This window comes from Cetorhinus maximus, chromosome 17 (genome assembly GCF_964194155.1).
Source record: "Cetorhinus maximus chromosome 17, sCetMax3.hap1.1, whole genome shotgun sequence".
In the NCBI taxonomy this organism is placed as follows: domain Eukaryota; kingdom Metazoa; phylum Chordata; class Chondrichthyes; order Lamniformes; family Cetorhinidae; genus Cetorhinus; species Cetorhinus maximus.
Window position 1 is genome coordinate 92,416,471 of NC_135895.1, and position 21,531 is coordinate 92,438,001.

A 21,531-nucleotide genomic window follows, 5' to 3' on the forward strand; every position below is an offset into this window, starting at 1 on the left:
ATTTGTGCCTTCAAATCATCTACCTTATAGCGAATACTGCATGCATTCAGATAGAATGCCCTTAACTTTGTCTTTTCAACATTATTCTGCATTCGGTTCCTATTTGATGCTTACCTTTGCTTCCTCTGCCTTCTAATTTCGCTTACTACTTTAATAAAGGGTTAGGCCACTGGCTTCACATTAGGGTTGGTGAGGGCTGCAATTTAAGCTGTGTCAGATACTAAAATCTTCTGGTATTGCTCACTAATTCACAAATATGTTACTGTTGCTGCCCAGCTTTGCAAAAACAAATGTTTGGCTCCATTGTCCACCACAGCAATGTGCAATGGCCTCATGCAATGGCAAAGCCTGTCCTTGCAACTGAACGGAGATGAGCAAAGGTACTAAAATAAAAGATAAGGAAAGCAGCTCGAGAAACAAATAGCACCATGCTGAAAATTAGTAAAACAATATTTGAAAGATTCCCTTTATTTAAATGTAGATATTCTTCAACAGGTTCTATAGAGAGATTAGAATTCCCCCTTTAACTGTAGACATTAACTGCAATAAAATCAGGTGATTATCAAGCAAATTTAGATCATCTAAAATAACAAACTCAGGTTAGCCCTTGAATTTTTTGTGGTTTAAAATTCTCTGCAATTTAATTACAGCAAATAACTGACGTGACAAATTATGTTAAAAGTTACTGAAAGCAACTGCTGCAAATGAATCTGAGTAGAGGAAGTCATTTTAAGACAAGCTATTTGTGCATCTTTTCTGCCTTTTGTTATTTTACTGTAACAACAAGCAGTACTCAGTTGCTTTTCATTTATTAAAAGTCAGAAAACAGCATTAGTTGCAAGTCACAGCTTTGCCTTATTAATTTAGTCAGGATGAGTCTGACTGCCAGATTATAGCGGGCCGAGTGAGTGAAGGGGGAGGCCTTCGGACATAAGAGCAAGAATGAAGAACGATATTAAATGTATGAGTTTACGCCCCTCCTTATCCCTTCCCCCTCTTGCAAGCTTGAATGGAATGTAGGGGCCTCCTGCCACAAGGCATCTGCATGTTTTCCAAACCGAGCTCTGCAAAGTAAGGCGCTTTCATGTTTTACGCTTAAACACTTTATGCTTTTCTACAGCACAAAAAGCAATGCCAAAATGCCCACTTTCCAAATTTGAGCAATGTATAATTCAGAAACAACACTTTTCAATTTATTTATCCTAAATGTTCCTGTACAAATCATTGCTGTAAATTTCAGCAGACAAGTTTTAGGTGTCAGTCCATTTGACAAAAACATAATGTTAAATACACGAATATAAACACAATCATCCTGATGATTTCCTCAGTGATCCTTGGTGCCTGGAATTTATTTGACTGAGCTGCATATGTTCTTCTCCTCGTGGACTTTAACTCACCAAGGGTCATTTCTTGCTCACTGTAATGGGGCACAAAATTCCTCAAACTAACTTCAACATGCAATGATGGCTCTTCCAGGGGTTCCGTTTTGGAGAAAATGGACATACAATGTCTATCAAATGTTTTCAATTAACTATTTTTATTATCACTTCATGTATCTCTGAGCTTACTGCGCTCTTCAGCCTGTATCTTTTCATTATGTTACTTTTGTTGGGTAGAACCAAAAAATTCTCAACAGCAATAAAACAAGACAGCCTCTTACTGATAGAGGCTGCTTAAAAAAACAGTCCCTACCAAAATGAACATGAACCACAGCACTGCAAAATGATGGCAGAGTAAGGTCACAAGCCGACCAACAGCGTGCTCTGGATACTTGCAGGCAATAGAAGCAACTAAAACATTACTCAAGTGATCGTAATTTGCAACTGGTATATGTGAGGAAAATTATGAAATTTCTCCAGGGGGAGCTCTTTTCTATGTGGAGAATTCAGTTGTTTTTAATGAAATGGCTGTGTGCTATTGCCTCAAGTTAACACATTCTCAAACTGCAATGAATCATAGGTGCATTCTATGAGACTGTATATCTAACCTGTTTAATGCTTTGCATTTGGAATAGTAAAGTTTTAGGCAACTCTTGACTTTGTTAATTCAATCATTTATGTATGAATAAGTTCACCTTGTTTGTCTAAAAATATTTTCCTGGTTGCCTTATCGACTATATTTCAACTTCTTTATGTAATTTAGCTTAATTAGTGTCTTAACTTATTTTATTTAATGGTTTTATATTTGTTCAGATAAATAGCCTTTATGCTTAGGGTGACAAATGCTGCACTGAAATTCAGGGGGTAATAACTTAAAAGCAATGTAAAATATTTATATTACACCTTTAACACACAGCATTCCCTGGCTAAGAAGGTGAATGTGCAACTCATTCCAGGTCATTTCCAATAAAACAAGAACAGTTAGAAAGGAAATTTATCTACTGATTTCCCATCTTTGCTTCTATGATTCTTTGTCTGTTAAGAAGCATCTATTTTCTGCTCAACACCTTTCTTAATAATCTAGCTGAATTTGGAAACTAGACAGCTAGGGAATTGTGAAGACTCCATGCCCTCATGGTGATTCAGTAAAAGATTCCAAGACACACACTACTGACAAACACCTTTTACCTCATCTGACCCGCCAGAACCATACAGTCTCCCAGTAACAGCCTCTAACTTCTTTAAATAATGTCATGATTTGCCCCTACTATCCAGGCTAAAAGTCAGTTCCATATATTAATCACTGTGTATAATATTAACCTTGCATTTCACCATATTAAGCCCATTGTACTCCTTATCCTAATGTCACAGTTTAGTACGAAATAGTGTTTTAGATTTACCTTTTCTGTAGTTATTTCTTAAATACCTCTATGACATCCTTTAAAAGTCCTCTTACTTAAGCCTAAAAAGCCCAAGTCTTTGATCATGACTTAGGCCTCTGGAGCTAATGGCTCTTCTCCAAAGTTTCCCAGGGCTGGAATATATCCCTTCTGAATCAGTAACAAGCACTGACAGAGTACTCAACCCATCTTTTGTCCAAGCAACTATATGATACGGATTAAGAAAGACTCCTTCTATTAATGCTCCATTGTTTTGTCTATATAGCTCAATTTTTTATTTGCTTGTTAATTGCTGCTCTGAAATGATTGGCACATCAACAGCAATGGCAGATGAAATTTCATATGGACAAGTGTCAAGTAGTTGACATGTTCATATGAAATTTCAATACTATTCTTGTAGCTATTTACATATTTTGTCTAACTCATTTGGCAGTTTCCATTGTGCCTCCTGGGATTCAAGCTTTCCGCTTTGTTTAGTATTACATGATCACAAGCTCCATACTGATGATTACTTCTATTCAGCTCATCTGATCTCATTCATCCGGAAAGATCATCACAAACTCTTATCAGAACATACAAATGTTTTTGAATAATTCCATGTTTTTTTTTGCCTCTGCTGCACTTATGATCAGACTAATTTAATGCTATCAGTATATATGGTCTTTGTATAGTAGAAAAGAACGAATGCTCTACCACATCAAAATGTCATCTTGCCTTATTTAAACAAAACAGCTTCTAATATTTTGTGCTGAAATCTTGTCTTCACAACTCTCTGCTTCAAAACCTGACTTATTGCCAGTGTCTTTATTTTTACCTTCTTGCATTTACAACTGAGAGGAGGGCCAATGCCAGGCTAAGGGACCAGGGCCAATACAATAGTGTGAAATGTTCATCAATTCCCAAATCAAGTAAGATGGCATGAGGCACCTGGTCTCTCACCTATGATTGTGAGGCCATAAAATGATCAGCATCTGTGCCTTGCTACTCAATAGATTTTATGCCTGATGAAATAGCCAGGTTCTGAAATCATTCAAAAGTAATTTCAGAAATCTGTCACTTCGTATTAAACGCTAAGACCATTGTGGTCTGTTAGACCTTGATTTTCCAGCCACATCTTTTGCCTTTGAGCTGGATAACCATTTCCCTGTAAGTATTGAAAGATTCTTCCTTTGTTTCTTATATTTCTGCCTGTATACTTCACAATGTTAGAGAATAACACATGATACACTATCATTGCCTATGCTATAGACAAGTTTGCCAAGAGAAAATGCTACAAGTGCTTTTCCACTTAGTGACATTGTGAGGCATGTGGCCATTCATTTTCGCCACATAATGACCAACTAACAATTTAAATGCCCAGATAAAACAGGTCATTTCATCTTCCTCTTTAAAATTTGGAATAAGGCTTGACTTAATAAAGTAGCAGGCCTAAAATGTCACAGCCACCATCACCACGGTGCCTCCCCACCCCCGCCACTTCCACTCAGCAGACTCGCTGCACATCCACCTCCCTGAAAATAGAGACATGCTGTCGAAGATTTTTCATCTTGCACTCATCAGGATAGATTTGAAAGAATGCCAACTGAAAAGTGAACAACAATTTATACTGCATGAGAAGAGAGTATTGATTGGTTGTCAAGTGGACTCTGATTAGTATAGGCGCTGCCATGGAGAATGCACTAAGGAACAGTTAACTACTAAGATTTTGTTTAAATCAAAGCCAGGCAGATCGACTTTGATTGGTCAAGGCATTACCAGGAAATGGCTGCCCCCAAGCTTTTGTTTAGTTGAACACGGTGCCATGCTCCTTCTGTCTGTAAAGGACAGGGCCCTGTGTGTGAATATATGTAGCTTCTAGCATGGGTAAGTGAGCCACACTGCGAGCCCAACTGATAATCTTAAATTGGTTGTCAATGTAATTCTTAGCACCAATCAGGATTGTTTAGTAAGTGCAGTCCAATGGCAGAATCACAGCTAATGTTGGACACTATGGGCAGAATTTTCCGCTCATTGGGCAGATGCGTGCCCGACCTGAACAAGCGTAAAATGACGCGTTGGGTGAGCGTCCCGACATTATCGCGCACTGGCTGATATTTCATTCGGCGGGCGAGTGCGGGAGTTGGTAGCAGCCTGCCGACAATTAAAAGACCTATTAAAGCCATTAACAATTGGTTGGCGGACAGGCGAAAAGGCCAAGTGGCATTTTTTGTGAAACCTCATCCACGGACGGGATGAGGCTTCGATCCGTCATTAAAAAAAAATTTCATAATAATTTCTAACATATCCCTGTTCATGTGACAGAGTCACATGAGGGGACATGTTTTCTTACATCTTACAAAGCTTAATTTTTCATTTTCGAAACTGTTCATCTCCCTGAGGCAGCTCTGTGCCTCTGGGAACTTTTCCAGCGTGCACCCTCCTCCCGCCGCCACCCCCCCCACCCCACACACAGGCAGTATGGAGCAATGCCGCGTGCGTTTCATGCTGGGTGAGCCTTAATTGGTCCACTAGTGTGAAATCGCGGTCTGGCCCCGATTGCGGGTGGCGGTCAGCTTCCTGACTGTTCCCACCCATCCCTGTTGAGTCCGCCCGACGTGGGCAAAATTCTGCCCTATGTTTTGAGTTTTATAAGCAAGGGTTGGTTGGGTACAATCAGGGTATGTCTGGGTTGGCCTTGAGGCCTTGCGGCGCTACCAGATATTCACATTGCATGTGACAATTGGCCAAGTCATTCGGTATCACGCAATATGCATGCACCAGATCAGCTATGCCAGCTTTCAAGGATTCAGTGTCTTTAGAGGACAAAATTGGCTGACTTCAAACTCCTCTACACCCAGCTATCCCACCACAAACCAGTGACCACTGAAGACACTGAATCCTTGAAAGCACGTCTAACTGATCTAGCACACGCATATTGCGGGATACCAAATGACTTGCTGATTTACACATGCAGCACAAATGTCTGGTAGCGTTGTGAGGCCTCTAGATCAACCCGGACATACACATCAGTAAATCTGACAAAGGGATGGTAATTGTCATCCTTAACAAGCGTGACTACATCAACAAAATGCACATCATTCTTAATGACGGGTCCAAATTCATATCCATTGGAGCTGCCGCTAAGCATGACTGGACAGCCCTGCTTGAAAGCAAGTTACAAAAAGGCTGGTTGGACTTGTGTAAAAGTAATGACTGCTGGGTGGTATATCTGACAGGATTCGTCCTCATGGTTCACTGCACTTGTGTCTGTATGGGCTGCCCAAGATGCATAAAAGTGATGCCCCTTTACACCCTATCTTATCTATGGCTGGTTCTGCACAACATGAATTGGCCAAATGGCCGGGTGAATTGTTACAACCAGTTCTGAGCAAATTTTCCACATACACAGTGAAGGATTCCTTCACCTTTGCGGAGACCACATAGGACTAGCATATCAATAGCAATGCCGTGTCCAGGTACTCGTTTGACATTGCTAGCCCATTCACTGATGTGCCACTCAGAGAAGCCATAGATATTTGCACTGCATCACTATATCATGGCTATCTAGATGTGCCGCCATTGTCTGAATGTATTCATTGAACTTATGAACTCAGCAAACTTGTGCAGTTGAGTCAGTTTTCACAGTGCCATGTATGCCCAAATAGATAGTGTCGCCATGGAATCCCCTCTAGGCCCAGTTCTCACAAACATCTTTGCCTGTTTCCATGAGAAACGCATCTCCGATGAAATGACACCTAACCTCCTACCCCTTGGATATTTCTGATGCGTAGATTATACGTTTGCTATACTTGAATCTGCAGCTTACACACCTTAATGGGCTCCGCCCTACGCTCAAATTCACCTTTGAAATGGAGCAGTCAAATGAGCTCCTTTTCCTCGACGTGCTAGTTGAGAAATCTGCCAGCGGGTTGTCCACTGCTGTCTATTGCAAGCCTACCTTCACTGGTCAATGTAAGCATTAGGATTCCTACAGCTCCACACACTATACGATTGGCCTTATCGGCAACCTTGTAAATAGGGCCTGAGCTATTTGCTCACTGTGCAAGCTTGATGCCGAAATAAGGAGCATCAAAGCCATCCTGCAGGATAATGGCTACCCTGATCAGACCATTGCTCGTTGTATATCGTACAAACTCATGGATAGGCCTAAGGCCGCTGCTTTCAGTCCTGAAAATTGCCCAGTCTACCTCAGATTACCCTGGAAGGGTAAGGTGTCTCAAAAATTTGAGCATCAGGTGAAGCCAGCTGTTTCATACTATTACTTTGCAGTAGTGACTCAAGTGGTATTCTCCACTAGTAGGGTGCTGTTGTCAAGCCAAAAATATGTTCTTCCCATCACACAAAAGAATAATGAATTTCAGTGCTGATGTGATCCTAGGCCCCCCAACAACTGGCAGATCGTATAAACAGCATGCCCCTTCGGCTGTTCACAACTGGCAAAGTACTCACCGTACCCAACCAGTCTGCACTTGCAAAACTCAAAACATAGTGTCCAACATTAGATGTGATTCCACGATTGGACTGCACTTGCTAAATAATCCTGATTGTGCTAAGCATTACACTGACAACCAATTTAAGATTATCAGTCAGGCTCGTGGCGTGGCTCACTTACTTGTACTAAAAGCTACATATATTCACACACAGGGCCCTGTTCTTTGCAGACAGAAGGAACATTGTGCCTTTTCAACTAAATAAACATTAGGGGAACAGCCATTCCCTGGTTCATTCTCCATGGCAATGCCTTGGTCAATCAGAGTCGGCCTACCTGGTTTGAATTTAAATGGAAGCTCGGCAGATAACTGTACCCTGGTGCATTTCCCTTGGTAACACCTCTATCAATCAGAGTACACTTTCCAACCAATCAGCACTCTCTTCTCATGCAGTATAAATTGTTGTTCCCTTTACAACTGGTATTCTTGCAAATCTGTTCTGATGAGTTCAAGCCAAAAACATTCGACAGCATGTCTCTTTTTTCAGCAATACTCAAGTTCTGTACTACCAAACGGCTATCCATCTGTCTGTTAGCTTGAGGGCACGGTGATGCCCCCTCTCCTGGGCCCCAAATTCTCATTGCTCCCCCCTCCCCTTGCTGTCTGCATTCTTCTTAGTATAATGTTTCTTGCTTGTGTTCTTCAAGCTCTGACTGAAACTTCCTGTCTTTGGCTTTCTCTTTAACTGAGAATCTTGCTAATTCAATCAAAACTCCTTTTAATTTGGGCGTCTTTTAAATTTCATGTTTTTTATCAGCTCCCTGTAGAAAGTTCTGAATCACCTTCACCACAGGAACATCTCAGAATCTCAGGTAGCTGCCACCAATTGCTACTAATTCGAGTCTGCTGTAAATGTCGGTTTTGGTGGCGCGGGTGGTCTCGTTAATAGATCTCATTCCCGTTATATGCTGGAGCTGACTTACGCGTCGACTTACACAATATCCACTTACACAACAGCATTGCCTAGGAGTGTAACAACAGAGTCCCCTTCTGATCTGAACGGAATATCATGCGCCCCACCAACTTTTCAAAGGCAACAGAGAAAAAACCTGGTAAGGCAAGGCAAGATATGAATCACTGAGTAGCTTTATTTGACAGCAAATGAGTACACAAAGTAATGGTTCTGATTGGACCTACTTAATTCAATCAGTAGAATTTGTCTTTATGTAATAATAAAATAATGAACATCTTCCACATCTCCACCTCAGTGGATCACCCTGCTTGGCAAACAGAATTACTTCTAACTACCATCCTATATCCTAACCTTTTGAACAGGGTAAAAGCTTGCCCTCATGGCATTCAAATTAAAAGGCTGACCGTCGATGTCTTTTTTGTTGCCGTGTTCACAATCTACGAAGAGTGCCTACTCCAAACAGTTCCTGTTGAATAACCAAGCAGGGAACTTCCCAACACAATGGGGGTGTGAGGTATTGATTGCTGAATTATGGTAACAAATAGCTTATTGTTTACAGTCTTTGGGGAAACAATTTCAGGGCCTAGTTCATTTGTATTTTAATCACCTTGTTACTCAGTCCGTTTTTGAAAAACTTGTATGAACATAATATCAAAACCCAAAACAAATCCAAATTTATCAGTGGAAATTGGTCAAAAAAGTCCCAAAACCTGACAATGAATCTCGTGATTCTTGTCTCAACTGCCTCCAGGTGTTGCCTCCCTTGTGTGTATGTTAAAGGTGCTATATACATGCAAGTTGCTGCTCTTGTCTCAGTGATCAGAACTGGGCAATGTAGACAAGGCAGATATAACTTTCCCCAACTTATACCCTACTGTTCTGATTATATAGTTAAACGTTCTATTTGCCTTGTTGGTTGCCAATTCATAATGATTGGGCATATTAAGCATTGAGTCTACTAATATCTTTGAACATCATCAGCCTTAGTTATTTGATAAAATTCATTATGTCACCCAGTAGTTTTTCCCCTGTACTTGCCTATATTAAATCTACCATTGATCTGCCCACCTATATATTTTCCTTTGAATTATTTTGATATTCTCGCATTGCTTCTTCAGATTCAACCAGCCCTCCATGTTTGGTACTGTCTGAAAATTAAATGTGTGCAAAATTATGTATGGAAATATTTACATGGCGGAATGACAACGTGGAGACATCTGTGGGAAATGGAAGAGAAGACAGCATGATAGTGAAATTTTGTGGTGTCTAATGCTAGTCTAGTTATAAGTATCTGAATGATTACATTGGTGCCAGTTTATAGCTTAATCAAGGGCATCTGTTAGAAAGCACATTCTAATATTTTAACAAACACAATTATGTTAATAACAATATATCAGTAAAACATTTAAAAAAACAAACGTTTAACATATAGGATTTATGTCTTTCATTTTTTTTCACAAACTAGAGGTTTTATAATTAGAAGTAACCTGCAAGGATATTAATAAAGATCTATTAATCTTTTCATTGCTAAGATGGTACTCCTCTATTCTGCAGTGTAGCTTTATTTATTATATAAATTTCTTACAGCCACTAAATGAAAAAGGGACTTGGGCACCAATCACTAAAAAGATAATCACTAAAGACAGCCCAGGCTGGAATGTCTATGAAAAACATATGGATAGCACAATGACAGAAGTACAGAAAGCACTGCTTTCTACATTAAATGCTCCATAAAAATGTGCAAGGACTTAAAAATGATCTGAATTTATGTCCTTTTATTTTGTGCAAAGTAAAACTGTACTTCCAGAATACAGCTAATTATGAAACTTGAATGTTTAACTTACTTGTCTGATTTATACCCAACAAAGGCACTACTGAATAAGTCTAGTGTTCTATTCCCTTGTTTATGTGAAGAGGAAAGCAAATCTGAGTTAATAACTTGGCAGGAGCAAAATCTCTAAAATGGCACACAATCTCAACTGAAGCATGGCTGGGAGGGATACACCCACATAAAGCAAAAGCAGAAGCAAAGCATAAATCATGTAAAAGCTAAGGAAAAATATTCAAATTATATCAGGGCTCTGCATAAACTTTTGTCTATTAGAAATGACTGATATTCTGAAATCAGCACTGCCACATGATCCAAAAGTTTATTGGTTTATTGGATTTAACCCTAATTTTGGAATTCATATTTAAGAAAGGAAATATTGGGTTAAATTTAAAATCAGAATGTTTTGAAATTCTAAGCGTTATGTTTTTTTCAGTTAGTTGCAATCACACAACTATCAATGGCAGATATGCAAACGTAAAATGGCGGTGATAAATTCTTATAGCAGTTACTTGAGTTACTCCTGTGTGTATGTGCGATGTAATATGTGCAAGTTTCCACACTGACTTTCATAATCTCTGATCTCTAGTTGAGCAAGGGGTTCCCTTTAATTCAGTTGCCCCAACATTTCATTCATTTGCTTAGAAAGTATGAATCATGGAGCCGAATTTTGCCCTTGTCAGGCGGGCTTGGCGGGGGTGAGCAGGGACGGTCGGGAAGCCGACCATCGCCAGCAATTAGGGCCAGACCGCAATTTCACGCTGACAGGCCAATCAAGGCCTGCCCAGTGTCAAACACGTGCTGCAGTGCTGCCTGTGTTGGGGGGGGGGTGGTGGGGAGGAGGACAAGTGCACAGGCTTGCACATGCGCGCGAGGTAGCGCAGGAAAGACTCCCTGAGACTCTGTCACATGAGCAGGGACACGTTAGAAATTAGTTTGAAAATTTTTAATTTTTTTAAAATCGCTGAACGAAACCTCATCCCACCTATGGATGAGGTTTCACAAAAAATCCAAAGGCCGCTTGGCCTTTCTGCCTGCCCACCAACCCGTAAGGTTGGACGGGCTGCGAAAAATTTAATTCAGTTGGCACTTTAATGGCCTTAATGGGCCTGTGATGTCATCACACATGATGTCATGCTTGTTCAGGTCGGGCCTGCCTGACAAGCGGAAAATTCTGCCCATGGTCATATGGCTTTATAAAACTTTTATTTTGAAGGATGGCACATTTACTCACTAGTTTTTCCTAATTAAAAAATAACAAGACACCTAAGTAGAAAACAAAAACAGAATTACCTGGAAAAACTCAGCAGGTCTGGCAGCATCGGCGGAGAAGAATAAAGTTGACGTTTCGAGTCCTCATGACCCTTCAACAGAATTGAGTAAAATTAGGAGAGGGGTGAAATATAAGTTGGTTTAAGGTGAAAAAGCTTAAACCAGCTTATATTTCACCCCTCTCCTAATTTTACTCAATTCTGTTGAAGGGTCATGAGGACTCGAAACGTCAACTTTATTCTTCTCCGCCGATGCTGCCAGACCTGCTGAGTTTTTCCAGGTAATTCTGTTTTTGTTTTGGATTTCCAGCATCCGCAGTTTTTTGTTTTTTACCTAAGTAGAAGACCTATTTCTTCATTCATTTTGATATTTATCATCCATTACTAGTTGCGCTGAGAAATTTTTAATATATTCCTTCATGGGATGTGAATGTAATTGGCAAGGCCAGCATTTGTTGTCCATCCCTAATTGCCCTTGAACTGAGTGGCTTGCTAGGCCATTTCAGAGGGCAGTTAAGAGTCAACAACATTGCTGTGGGTCTGTAGTCCCATGTAGGCCAGACCAGGTAAGGTCAGCTGATTGCCTTCCCTAAAGGATATTAGTGAGCCAGATGTGTTTTTACTACAATCGATGATAGTTTCATGGTCACCATTACTAAGGCTAGCTTTTCAATTCCAGATTGTATTAATTGAATCAAATTCCACCAGCTGCTGTGGTGGGATTTGAACCCATATTCCCAGCGCGCTAGCCCAGGCCTCTGGATTACGAGTCCAATGACATTACCACTATGCCACCATCTCCCCCTAAAATGGTGATGCACCACCTTCTTGAATCACTGCAGTCCATGTAATGAAGGTGCTTCCAGAATGCTGTTAGGTAGAGGGTTTCAGAGTGTCAATGATGGAATGTCAATATATTTCCAAGTCAGATTGTGAATGACTTAGGGCAGAACTTGCAGGTGGTGATGTCCCCATGCACCTGCTGCCCTTGGCCTTCTAGGTGATGAAGGTTGCAGGTTTGTGAGGTGCAACCACAAAAGCTTTGTGACTTGTTCCAGCACACCCTGTAGATAGTACATGCTGTAACAAGGGTAAGCTGATGGTGGCAAAACTGAATATTTAGGCTAGTGGATCAGATGTCAATCAAGTAATTTGCTTTGTCCTCAATGGCTTCTTGAGTGTTGGTGAAGAAAGGGCTTATACAAAAGCAAAGAGCTGTAACCATTCCACAGGCTGGGAGACAAAAGGATATAAAGGAAACGGGCAAAAGCTGCAAATAGGTGATACAAAAAAGGAATAATGAAATATGGTTTCCCTTTTAGTGGCTACAATAGTGACCAGGAAGTGACACTCAAAGCAGCTGCCTATAGGCACTGAATCGAATTATATCTCTGATTTGGTTGGTGTGGGTGAGTATTAAGTTCTAAAATCATCAGCTAGGAGATCCCTGTAGCTCAAAGAAAAGAGAGAATAAAAAGTTGGTTTATCATTTCAGGGCCTCTTTCACATGTACCCTCAGATAAGTATCTAAGGACATAATCAATCATTGGGCAGCACTGCAAAAACAAAATTTTGAAGAGTTTTGTGGCTCTTGAAAATGAAATTCTAATATCAAGTTTCAATCACGAAGTCCTCAAATTAGTTGTAGACTAATCACTTTGAAATGTGATTTCCTTCAGTTTTAAAACATTATAAAGTTGCATTGACCATATTTCCATGATTCATACTTTCCAACCATGTGAATGAAATGTTTGGGCAACTGAATTAAAAGAAATTGCTCTAAAAATGATCAAATTAAGAAAATCAGTGTGGAACTCTGAACATAAAGTATTACATTACTTGAGTTCCTCTGTGTGTATGTGTAAATATTAAAAGAATTTAACACTCACATTTTCAGTTTACAAATCTGCAACTGTTAGTTGTGTGATTGCAATTAATAAAAAGATAATGCACAGAATTTCAAATAAGCATTCTGAATTTAAGTTTAATCCAAATAATTACCCTTTGAAATACAAATTCCAAAAGTAGTTAAACATATAACCCCCTATTTGATATACTGCAGAGTGTTGTATCACTTTCCCTATTTGGCACATTTCTCTGTTTACCAAGCAGCAGCAATAACAGAGTGCACCATTGTTTTCTCTGCATCACATACTGAAGCAGATTCTGAGGGTACAAGGAGCTGAGGACTCAGCTAATGATGCACATTACTATCTTTTGACATGATACTGTTTGAGAATATTTGTAAGCATTTATTCATTCTCAGGATGTGGATGTTGTTGGCAAGGCAAGCATTTACTGCTCATACCTATTATTTGAAGTATTTTGCTTGTTCCTCCTAAAACGGTTTTGAACATAAGAACACAACATAAGAACATAAGAAATAGGAGCAGGCCATTCGGCCCCTTGAGCCTGCTCTGCCAATCACTTAAGATGATGGCTGATGTGATTAGGCCTCAACTCCTTCCCCATAACCCTTAACTCCCTTGTAGATCAAAAATCTATCTAACTCAGCCTTGAAGATATTCAATGGCCCAGCCTCCTGGTCTCTGTGAAAGAGAATTCTAAAGATTAATGACCCTTTGAGAGGAGAAATTCCTCCTCATCTCTGTCTTAAATGGGAGACTCCTTATTTTGAAACTGTGCCTCTTATTTCTAGATTCCCTCACGAGGGGAAACATCCTCTCAGCCTCTACCCTGTCAAGCCTCCTCAGAATCTTACGTTTCAATAAGATCACCTTTCATTCTTTTAAACTTAAATGGGTATAGGTCCAACTTGCTCAACCTTTCCTCATAAGTCAACCCCTTTTATCTGATTAAAACCCTTAAATTTTCAGAAACAAACATCTTGAAAGAATTTTCCCTCAGCTAATTTTTTGCCCCAAATTCAGGAAAGAAAGATCAGAAGACCTATAATCAGATCAACAGTTTCTTCCAATATTTGCATATGTTTCGTTTCAGCCTGATCATAAAGAATGTTTGCATGAATTATTTTAAGGAGGCAAAATTGTGCTGTTCTTTTAGGCTCTATACAGTCACTTAAGGATTGAAAATGGGGTTCAAGATGTGTGTGCACACTTCTGACATGATGAACTCTTAGTAAAGGGGTTTGTATGTAGGTGGATAATCACCGCTAGCAACAAGTAATGCAGCTAGCTGATAACATAAATCAATATACAATGCTGGTTTGCTGCCTATACTGCCATTTTCAAACTTTAAACTCCAGCTAATGCTGTGCCTGAACCTCAGCTGAACATGACGTTAAATGGATTTTTCTAATTCATTCATTGGATGTTGTCATTTATTGCCCATGAGAAAGTGGTGATAAGCCATTTTCTTGAACCATTAGAGTCCCTGTGTTGCAGGTTCATCCACGGTGCTGTTATAGGGAGTATTTTGACCCAGCAACAGTGAAGGAACAGCAATAAGTCTCCAAGTCAGGATGGTGTGTGACTAGGAGGGAAAGTTGCAGGTGGTGGTGTTCCCATGTACCCGCTGTACTGCTTCTAGGTGTTAGAGGTCATGGATTTTCAAGGCACTCTGGAAGGAGTCTTGGCGAATTCCTGCAGTGCATCTTGTAGATGGTACACATTACTGCCACTATGCACCGGTGTTGGAAGGAGTGAATGTTCAAGGTGGTGGATGGCGTGCCAATCAAATGGTCTACATTGAATGGGACTGAATACAGTGCAATCATCAACAAACATCCCCACTTCTGACCTTATGATAGTTATTGCTGAAGCAGCTGAAAATAGTTGAGCCCAGGGCACTATCCTGAAGAACTCTTGCAGCGATATCCCGGGACTGCAACGATTGACCTCCAACAGCCACGAACATCTTCCTTTGAGTTAGGTATGGTGCAAGCCAGTGCAGAGTTTGCCCTTGATTCCCATTAACTTCAATTTTGCTAAGACTCCTGGATGCCACATTCAGTCAAATGCTGCTTTGATGTTAAGGGTAGCCGCTCTTACCTCATCTCTTGCATTCAGCTCTTTTGTCCATGTCTGGACCAAGGCTGTAATGAGGTCTGGAGCCAAGTGGCCCTGGCAGAACTCAAACCAAGCACTGGTGAGCAAGTTGTTGCTGAGTAAGTACTGCTTGATAGCAGTGTTGATAACACCTTCTAGCACTTTGCTGATGATTTAAAGTAGAATGATGGGCAATAATTGGTCGGATTAGATTTGTTCTGCTTTTGTGGACAGGAGCCCTCACCACCAGTGCTATTTAAATGGATTATGAACTATTACAGGTTGGTTACCAGATTATTTCTTCCGGCTACTGGTGCAATTGTGCATATTTTTGGAGATTTCCTGTATTTGGCTCAAGTTTGCATTGTTTACAGAGAGTGGTCTGACTGGGGCTGAAGTAGTTTTTTGATAATTTAAAACCTTGTGCTGAAATAAGCTGTGGGGCTTCCTCTAGGAACTAAGCATGACTGAAAGAATGAAGAGAGGCTATGCAAAGCAGGACAAGCTGATAGATGAGGGTGGAGGAGGAATGGGTAGAAGGGCTCTCAGCACGAGGCCATATCCACCTAAGGTCTTCAGGAAACAACTATCTTACCTGAACTTCAGTGAGGACCAATACTTCGGATGTCTTCACTTCACTTCACCAAAGAGGTCATGACTGAAATTTGCCAATTGCTGCAGCCAGAACTGCAATCTGAAAGCAGGGCAAGGATAGCTGTAACTGCCAAGGTGACTGTGGCTCTTAACTATTATTCATCTGGCTTCTTCCAGGCTGGCGATATAAGCAACATCATGCAGTTTGCAGTGCACTGCTGTTCAAGGAAGGTCACTGAGGCTTCCTATGCCCACAGAAATACGTTTATCTCATTCCCTCTTTCCAGAGAAAAATGTGCAGAGCGACGGCTAGGCTTTGCACGGATTGCAGTCTTTTCCATGTGCAGGGTACCAATTTCTGCATGTACATTACTGTAAGTGTGCTTCATGTGAACTCTGCTATTTTCATAAACTGAAGGGGATTTCACTCCCTTACATTGCAGCTGATGTGTGGCCACAGTCAGTGCTTCATGCAGGCCAATGCCCATTAACCTGGCACCAGTCACGATTCCTTCATTCTGCACTAGTCCTCTGTGCCACCTGTATTTGAACTACCATATAAGCCAAAGGCTGGCTACTGGACAACTAGGGTTATCCACTAATGACATGGCTCAGGAGTCTGATCCAAAACCCACATATGTGCACAGCAGGAACATTACAGGACACAACATCAACCTCTTCAAGCAATGCTTCCGCTGTCTTTTCCGCTCTGGAAGAATCCTACAGTACTCAGCTGAGTGGTAATATGTTGCACAGCCTGGCAATGATGAGGGAACAGTCCTTGTTATCACCTATTATGGTAAGTAGTTAAGAAGCAGGAGGAGGAGGAGGAGAAGGTAGAGGAAGTGCAACAGGAAGTGGAGGAGCAGGAAGAGGAAGAGAGGCAGTAAGGTACATAGCCCCTTTCTGCTCAGTTTCTACATGATCAGATTATTCATCCAGTAACCGCAACCACACTCCACGATTCACCGATAGTCCCACATTCCTTATCTTTCCTCTATCACTGACCATCTCATTGTGCTTTCTTCGACAAGAAACAATTAAAAACTACCTGAATTACACATTCCAATCCAATTTCATAAATTCACTCATTACATAATGCATACAAAATTAAGCTAATTTTCTTCATGCACTCCCTTCGTGCCTTTGCCTTTGCCTATTCTAGTGCTCCAAAGCAGTGCCTCCCCATTGGATGCAGAAGGTGCTGGAAGGCTGCTAACCTTAAACTGAGACTGCTAACGGCTTGGAGGACGAGTAGCTTTGGGCTTAGAGAGCTCAGTTTTAGACTGCACTATCTCAGCCTGAGCTGCAGCAATCTGAACCAACTGGCTGACACAACAAGTGCATGGGGAGAGTGGGAGTAGGAATGCTGTCATCGTGAAAGAGAACAGCGGGTTTGTGTTCCATGGAATCACTGCCACTCTCCCAGGGTGACAGTTTAGCAATCCTAAGCGTCTGTTGAAGAACAGATGGATGGACTGCTGTAACATCCTGTAAGCCCTTTGAACAATGGTATCTAGAGCCATGATAACAGCAGTCTGATCATCCACTGCGCCACTCAAACCTTTGATGAAAGCCTTTTGTGCAGCAAAGAAAGCTGTGATATTGGCCATCAGATGCTGCATCACAGAAGGTTCCATAGATATAATAATGGAGCTGACCTCCCATTCATTTTTTAAAATTTATTTATGGATTGTTGACATCGCTGGCTAAGTCAGCATTTATTGCCCATCCCTAACTGCCCTTGGGAAGGTGGCGGTGAGCTGGAAAGGATGGGCTCCAAATGCTGCACAATGCCCAGTGCCAAGTTGGTGCTGGATTTCTTCATGCTCCTTGACATTTTGTTCAAGCTTTCCAGTGTCAAGCATTTGTTTATGTACACTCATCTGCTTTCTTCTGTAGCCTAGTCAGTCTAGCAAAGTTCTCATCTGACTCCTCCGCAGAACTAGAGTGCTACCTCTCCCTCCAGCAAGCTGGCACCTGGGTTATTCTTTCCCCCTGTCCTACTCCTGCATGCTTGTGTTTGGTGTCTCACCATAGCAGATCCCTGCTCTGTTCTAGCTTCTAAGCTACGTGGAGTATCAGTCTCTTTTCTCTTTATTTCACTGGGAAGGTTCCAGGTCTTGGGTATCTGAAATTAAAACAGTATATGGTTGCATTGTGGTGATGGGAGAGGAGAAGGTGAGATGAGTATGCATACATGCAGGTTGCAGTTCAGAAGAGATTGTGGGAAGAACAAGAAATAGAAAGAGAGAAGGAGCATTTAGTATGCAGACACCCTAATCACCAATACTTTTAGCCCTCCTTTGGTCATGGTGTCAGCAATATCCCTTTCAGGATGGCCAACACTGTCTCCTCCACAGGGGTCTCTGGGAGCACCTCCCAAACCAGTGACCTTTACCACCTAAAAGAATGAGAACATCACCACCACCTGCAAGTTCCCCTCCAAGACTTACAACATGCACACTTTGAAACACATCATTGTTCTTTCATTGTCACTTGGTCAATGTCCTGGAACTCCCTGCTAAACAGCTCAGTGGGCTTATGTTCATCACCTGGGCTGCAGCATTCAAGAAGGGAGTTCACCATCACTACCTCAAAGGCAATTAGAGATGGCCGATAAATGCTGACCTCCCTAGCTCCACCCACATTTCATGACTGAATAAAAAAATGCAGTTGTCCCCCTCCTGTTCTTTCCTACTGCCTCCTGCCATGCGCCACCTTCTCCTGCAAGAAAGGGGAGTAGTGAGTGACGTTAGGTACGTTTGGCTGATGTGGCTGTCTTGCTTGAATAGCTGCCAATGCATGCGATCTGAGAGTTATGGACTTTCAAATTACAAAGTGTGTGATGGTGGGTTAAAGCATATGAATTGAAAGTTTTGTATTGGTTGATAGGGAATGTTGTTAGTAGAGTCCTGGGGTAGTGAACTGAGCAGGGAACGAGGCTAGTGTGCAGTTGGAAGGATATACCATTTGAACATTGAAGTCTCTCACCATGACAACTAGGGTGGAATTTTCCGTGCCCACTGGTGCCAGGCATCATGGCGGGCATGAGCGGACAATATGGTGGGAAGGCCAAAAATCAGTTTCATGCTGTCATGAAGCCAGTTTGCAATCGTCCATTCTGCTCATCAATGGCGGGCTGCATATCCCGCCACTGCACGTCGGGAACTTCATCGTAATACATCTGCATATCATTATAAGCTCAGCTCGCCGGAATCATCCCCCCACACACTAGATCATCCGAGTACAACACACTGACGTGTTTCACAACAGAACATAAGTAGCATGCACTTGGTGAGCTGCACTTCACTCGGGACTTTGGGGCTTGTTTGCTTCGGGCAGTACTTGCAGTCATCAGTGCCAGACTTCGCAGGCAGCACCACATCACTTTTAGGGGGGTTCACAGGCAGGTCTCTACTTATTAGACCAGCCATAAGAGTGGGGGGTGTGGGGGGGGGGGGGGTGTGGCCTCAGGCAAGGGAAGAGGTTGCAGGGTTAGGACATTACTGGGGAAGGGGGGTATCCCAGGGTGTGTGTGGGGTTACATGTTGATTTGTGCTACGCTACATCTTCCCACAGTGTCTGAAGGATTTCCTGGCCACCTGTGCATACTTTTCTCCACGTCTCACACTAAGACCTTCAGTGCGCTGTCGGAAAACCTTGATGTACGTTGTGTCACATGTTCAGCCATTCCTCAAGTATCAATAGCACAGTTCACTTTTCAAAGGACTCCCACCACTTCTCCCAGCCAAAATAACACCTCTCCTTCAGGCTGTCTTTAAGTAGCACTAGCCACTCGTGGTATCTGGCTCCCTGACGATATGTGTAGCCAAACAACAATGCAGATAGCAATGGCTGTATGCAGGAATCATTTAAAACAGCAAGAAGTATAAATTTAACACGTTGCCTGCATCGCAATGAAAGAGCGTGTGTTAATCCCCACACCCGTTTTGGAGGTTATCCCCTAAACACTTCAGGAATAAATGAAATAATGTATGTATTTCTCCTACCCAGGACACTTAAATCAAGCAACTGCAAGGGTAAAGGAATCTACTGTTTTATTTCTCATGTAATTTTCTAGCTCTGCTGTAATTAATTAAATAAACTGAAACAATGACATATTATGGTCAAACTGATGAATCAGAGCACTGGACTACAGAATTGATTTAAGGCAAAGAAAGCCAAGTACACACAACAACAGCAGAAATAAAAACAGAAAATGCTGGAAAAACTCAGCAGGTCTAGCAGCATCTGTGGAGGGAGAAACAGAGTTAACGTTTCGAGTCCGTATGACTTTTCTTTAGAACTAAAGAAAAGTTGGATATGATGGATTTTATACTATTTAAGAGGGAGTAGAACAGGTTGAACGAGATAGAAGATCAGGGATAGGTGATAGCTAAGGAGAGATTGACAAAGATGTCATGGACACAAAACAAAGGAGTGTTAATGGTAGTGGTGAAGACTAAAGACTAAAGAAGGTGCTGAGAGTGGCATAAAGGTCAGATAGCAGGAGGTGTTAATAGCAGAACGAGGGTCATAAAGCAAAACATAAAAACAAGTAACAGATTACCTTGTGGGGGGAGGGAGGGGGTTTGGGGAAAAAGGATAAAAAAATGAACAAATCATTAAATGAATAAAATAATGTTAAAAAATAAATAACTAAATAAAACTTGGATTATAAAAGGAGTCAAGAGGGAGGAGAGAGTTCATGGTCTGAAGTTGTTGAACTCAATGTTAAGTCTGGAAGGCTGTGAAGTGCCTAATCGGAAGATGAAGTGATGTTCCTCCAGTTTGCTTTGGGCTTCACTGGCACATTGTAGCAGGCCAAGAACGGACATGTGGGCATGAGAGCAGGGTGGAGGGTTGAAATGGCAAACGACAGGAAGGTCGGGGTCATGCTTGCGGACTGAGAGAAGGTGTTCCGCAAAGCAGTTACCCAGTCTGTGTTTAGTCTCCCCAGTGTAGAGGAGACCACATTGGGAGCAGCGAATGCAGTTAGCCAAATTTAAGCAGGAGCAAGTGAGCGCTGCTTCACCTGAAAGGAGAGTTTGGGGCCTTCGACGGTGAGGAGGGAGGAGGTAAAGGGGCGGATGTTGCACTTTCTGCGATGCATGGACAGGTGCTGTTGGAAGAGGATGAGGAGTTGGGGGTGGCGGAGGAGTGGACCAGCACATAAAATTTGAACAGGGTCATACGGACTGGAAACGTTAACTCTGTTTATCTCTCCATAGATGCTGCTAGACCTCCTGAGTTTTTCCAGCATTTTGTTTTTGTTTCAGATTTCCAGCATCCGCAGTATTTTGCTTTTATCTTAAAGCCAGGTGCATAACTGTTAATCAAGAGGTTGGAGATCAATGTAACTACTTACCTTGGGACATTGCGGCCACGTGCAGGCCTTGAAGGGATCTGCGGGGGACATCCAAGTAAGTCGGCATTGCTGGAAATACAGAGGACAGGGTGAGTGCCTGGGCGAGAGGGAATGGGAGGGGCCCCTATTGGTGGAATGGATGAGGGAGGGCCTCGTCCAGATGGTCTGCCTGGTGGATGACCAGATATAGGTTGCCAGTGTTGAGTTGCAGGACTTGGAGGTGGAGTTCTGCAATACATTAAGTTTATTTAGAGTTGTTCCTCAAAGATATGTCAAAGATAACTGTTATATAAATATAATTAACTCTTGTTTCTTTA

The 21,531-nt window shown here is 41.7% G+C and overlaps 1 protein-coding gene across 3 annotated transcripts in view; it reads right to left on the bottom strand.

Moving 5' to 3' along the window:
* dnm3a (dynamin 3a) overlaps positions 1-21,531 on the bottom strand; it is a 270,426-nt gene that overhangs the window by 6,521 nt on the left and 242,374 nt on the right. For all 3 annotated transcript variants that reach the window (XM_078561578.1, XM_078561577.1, XM_078561576.1), the window contains one exon: positions 21,215-21,442. In XM_078561578.1, coding sequence (XP_078417704.1) covers positions 21,215-21,442 — 228 coding nt within the window. The remainder of the gene's footprint in view (positions 1-21,214; positions 21,443-21,531) is intronic.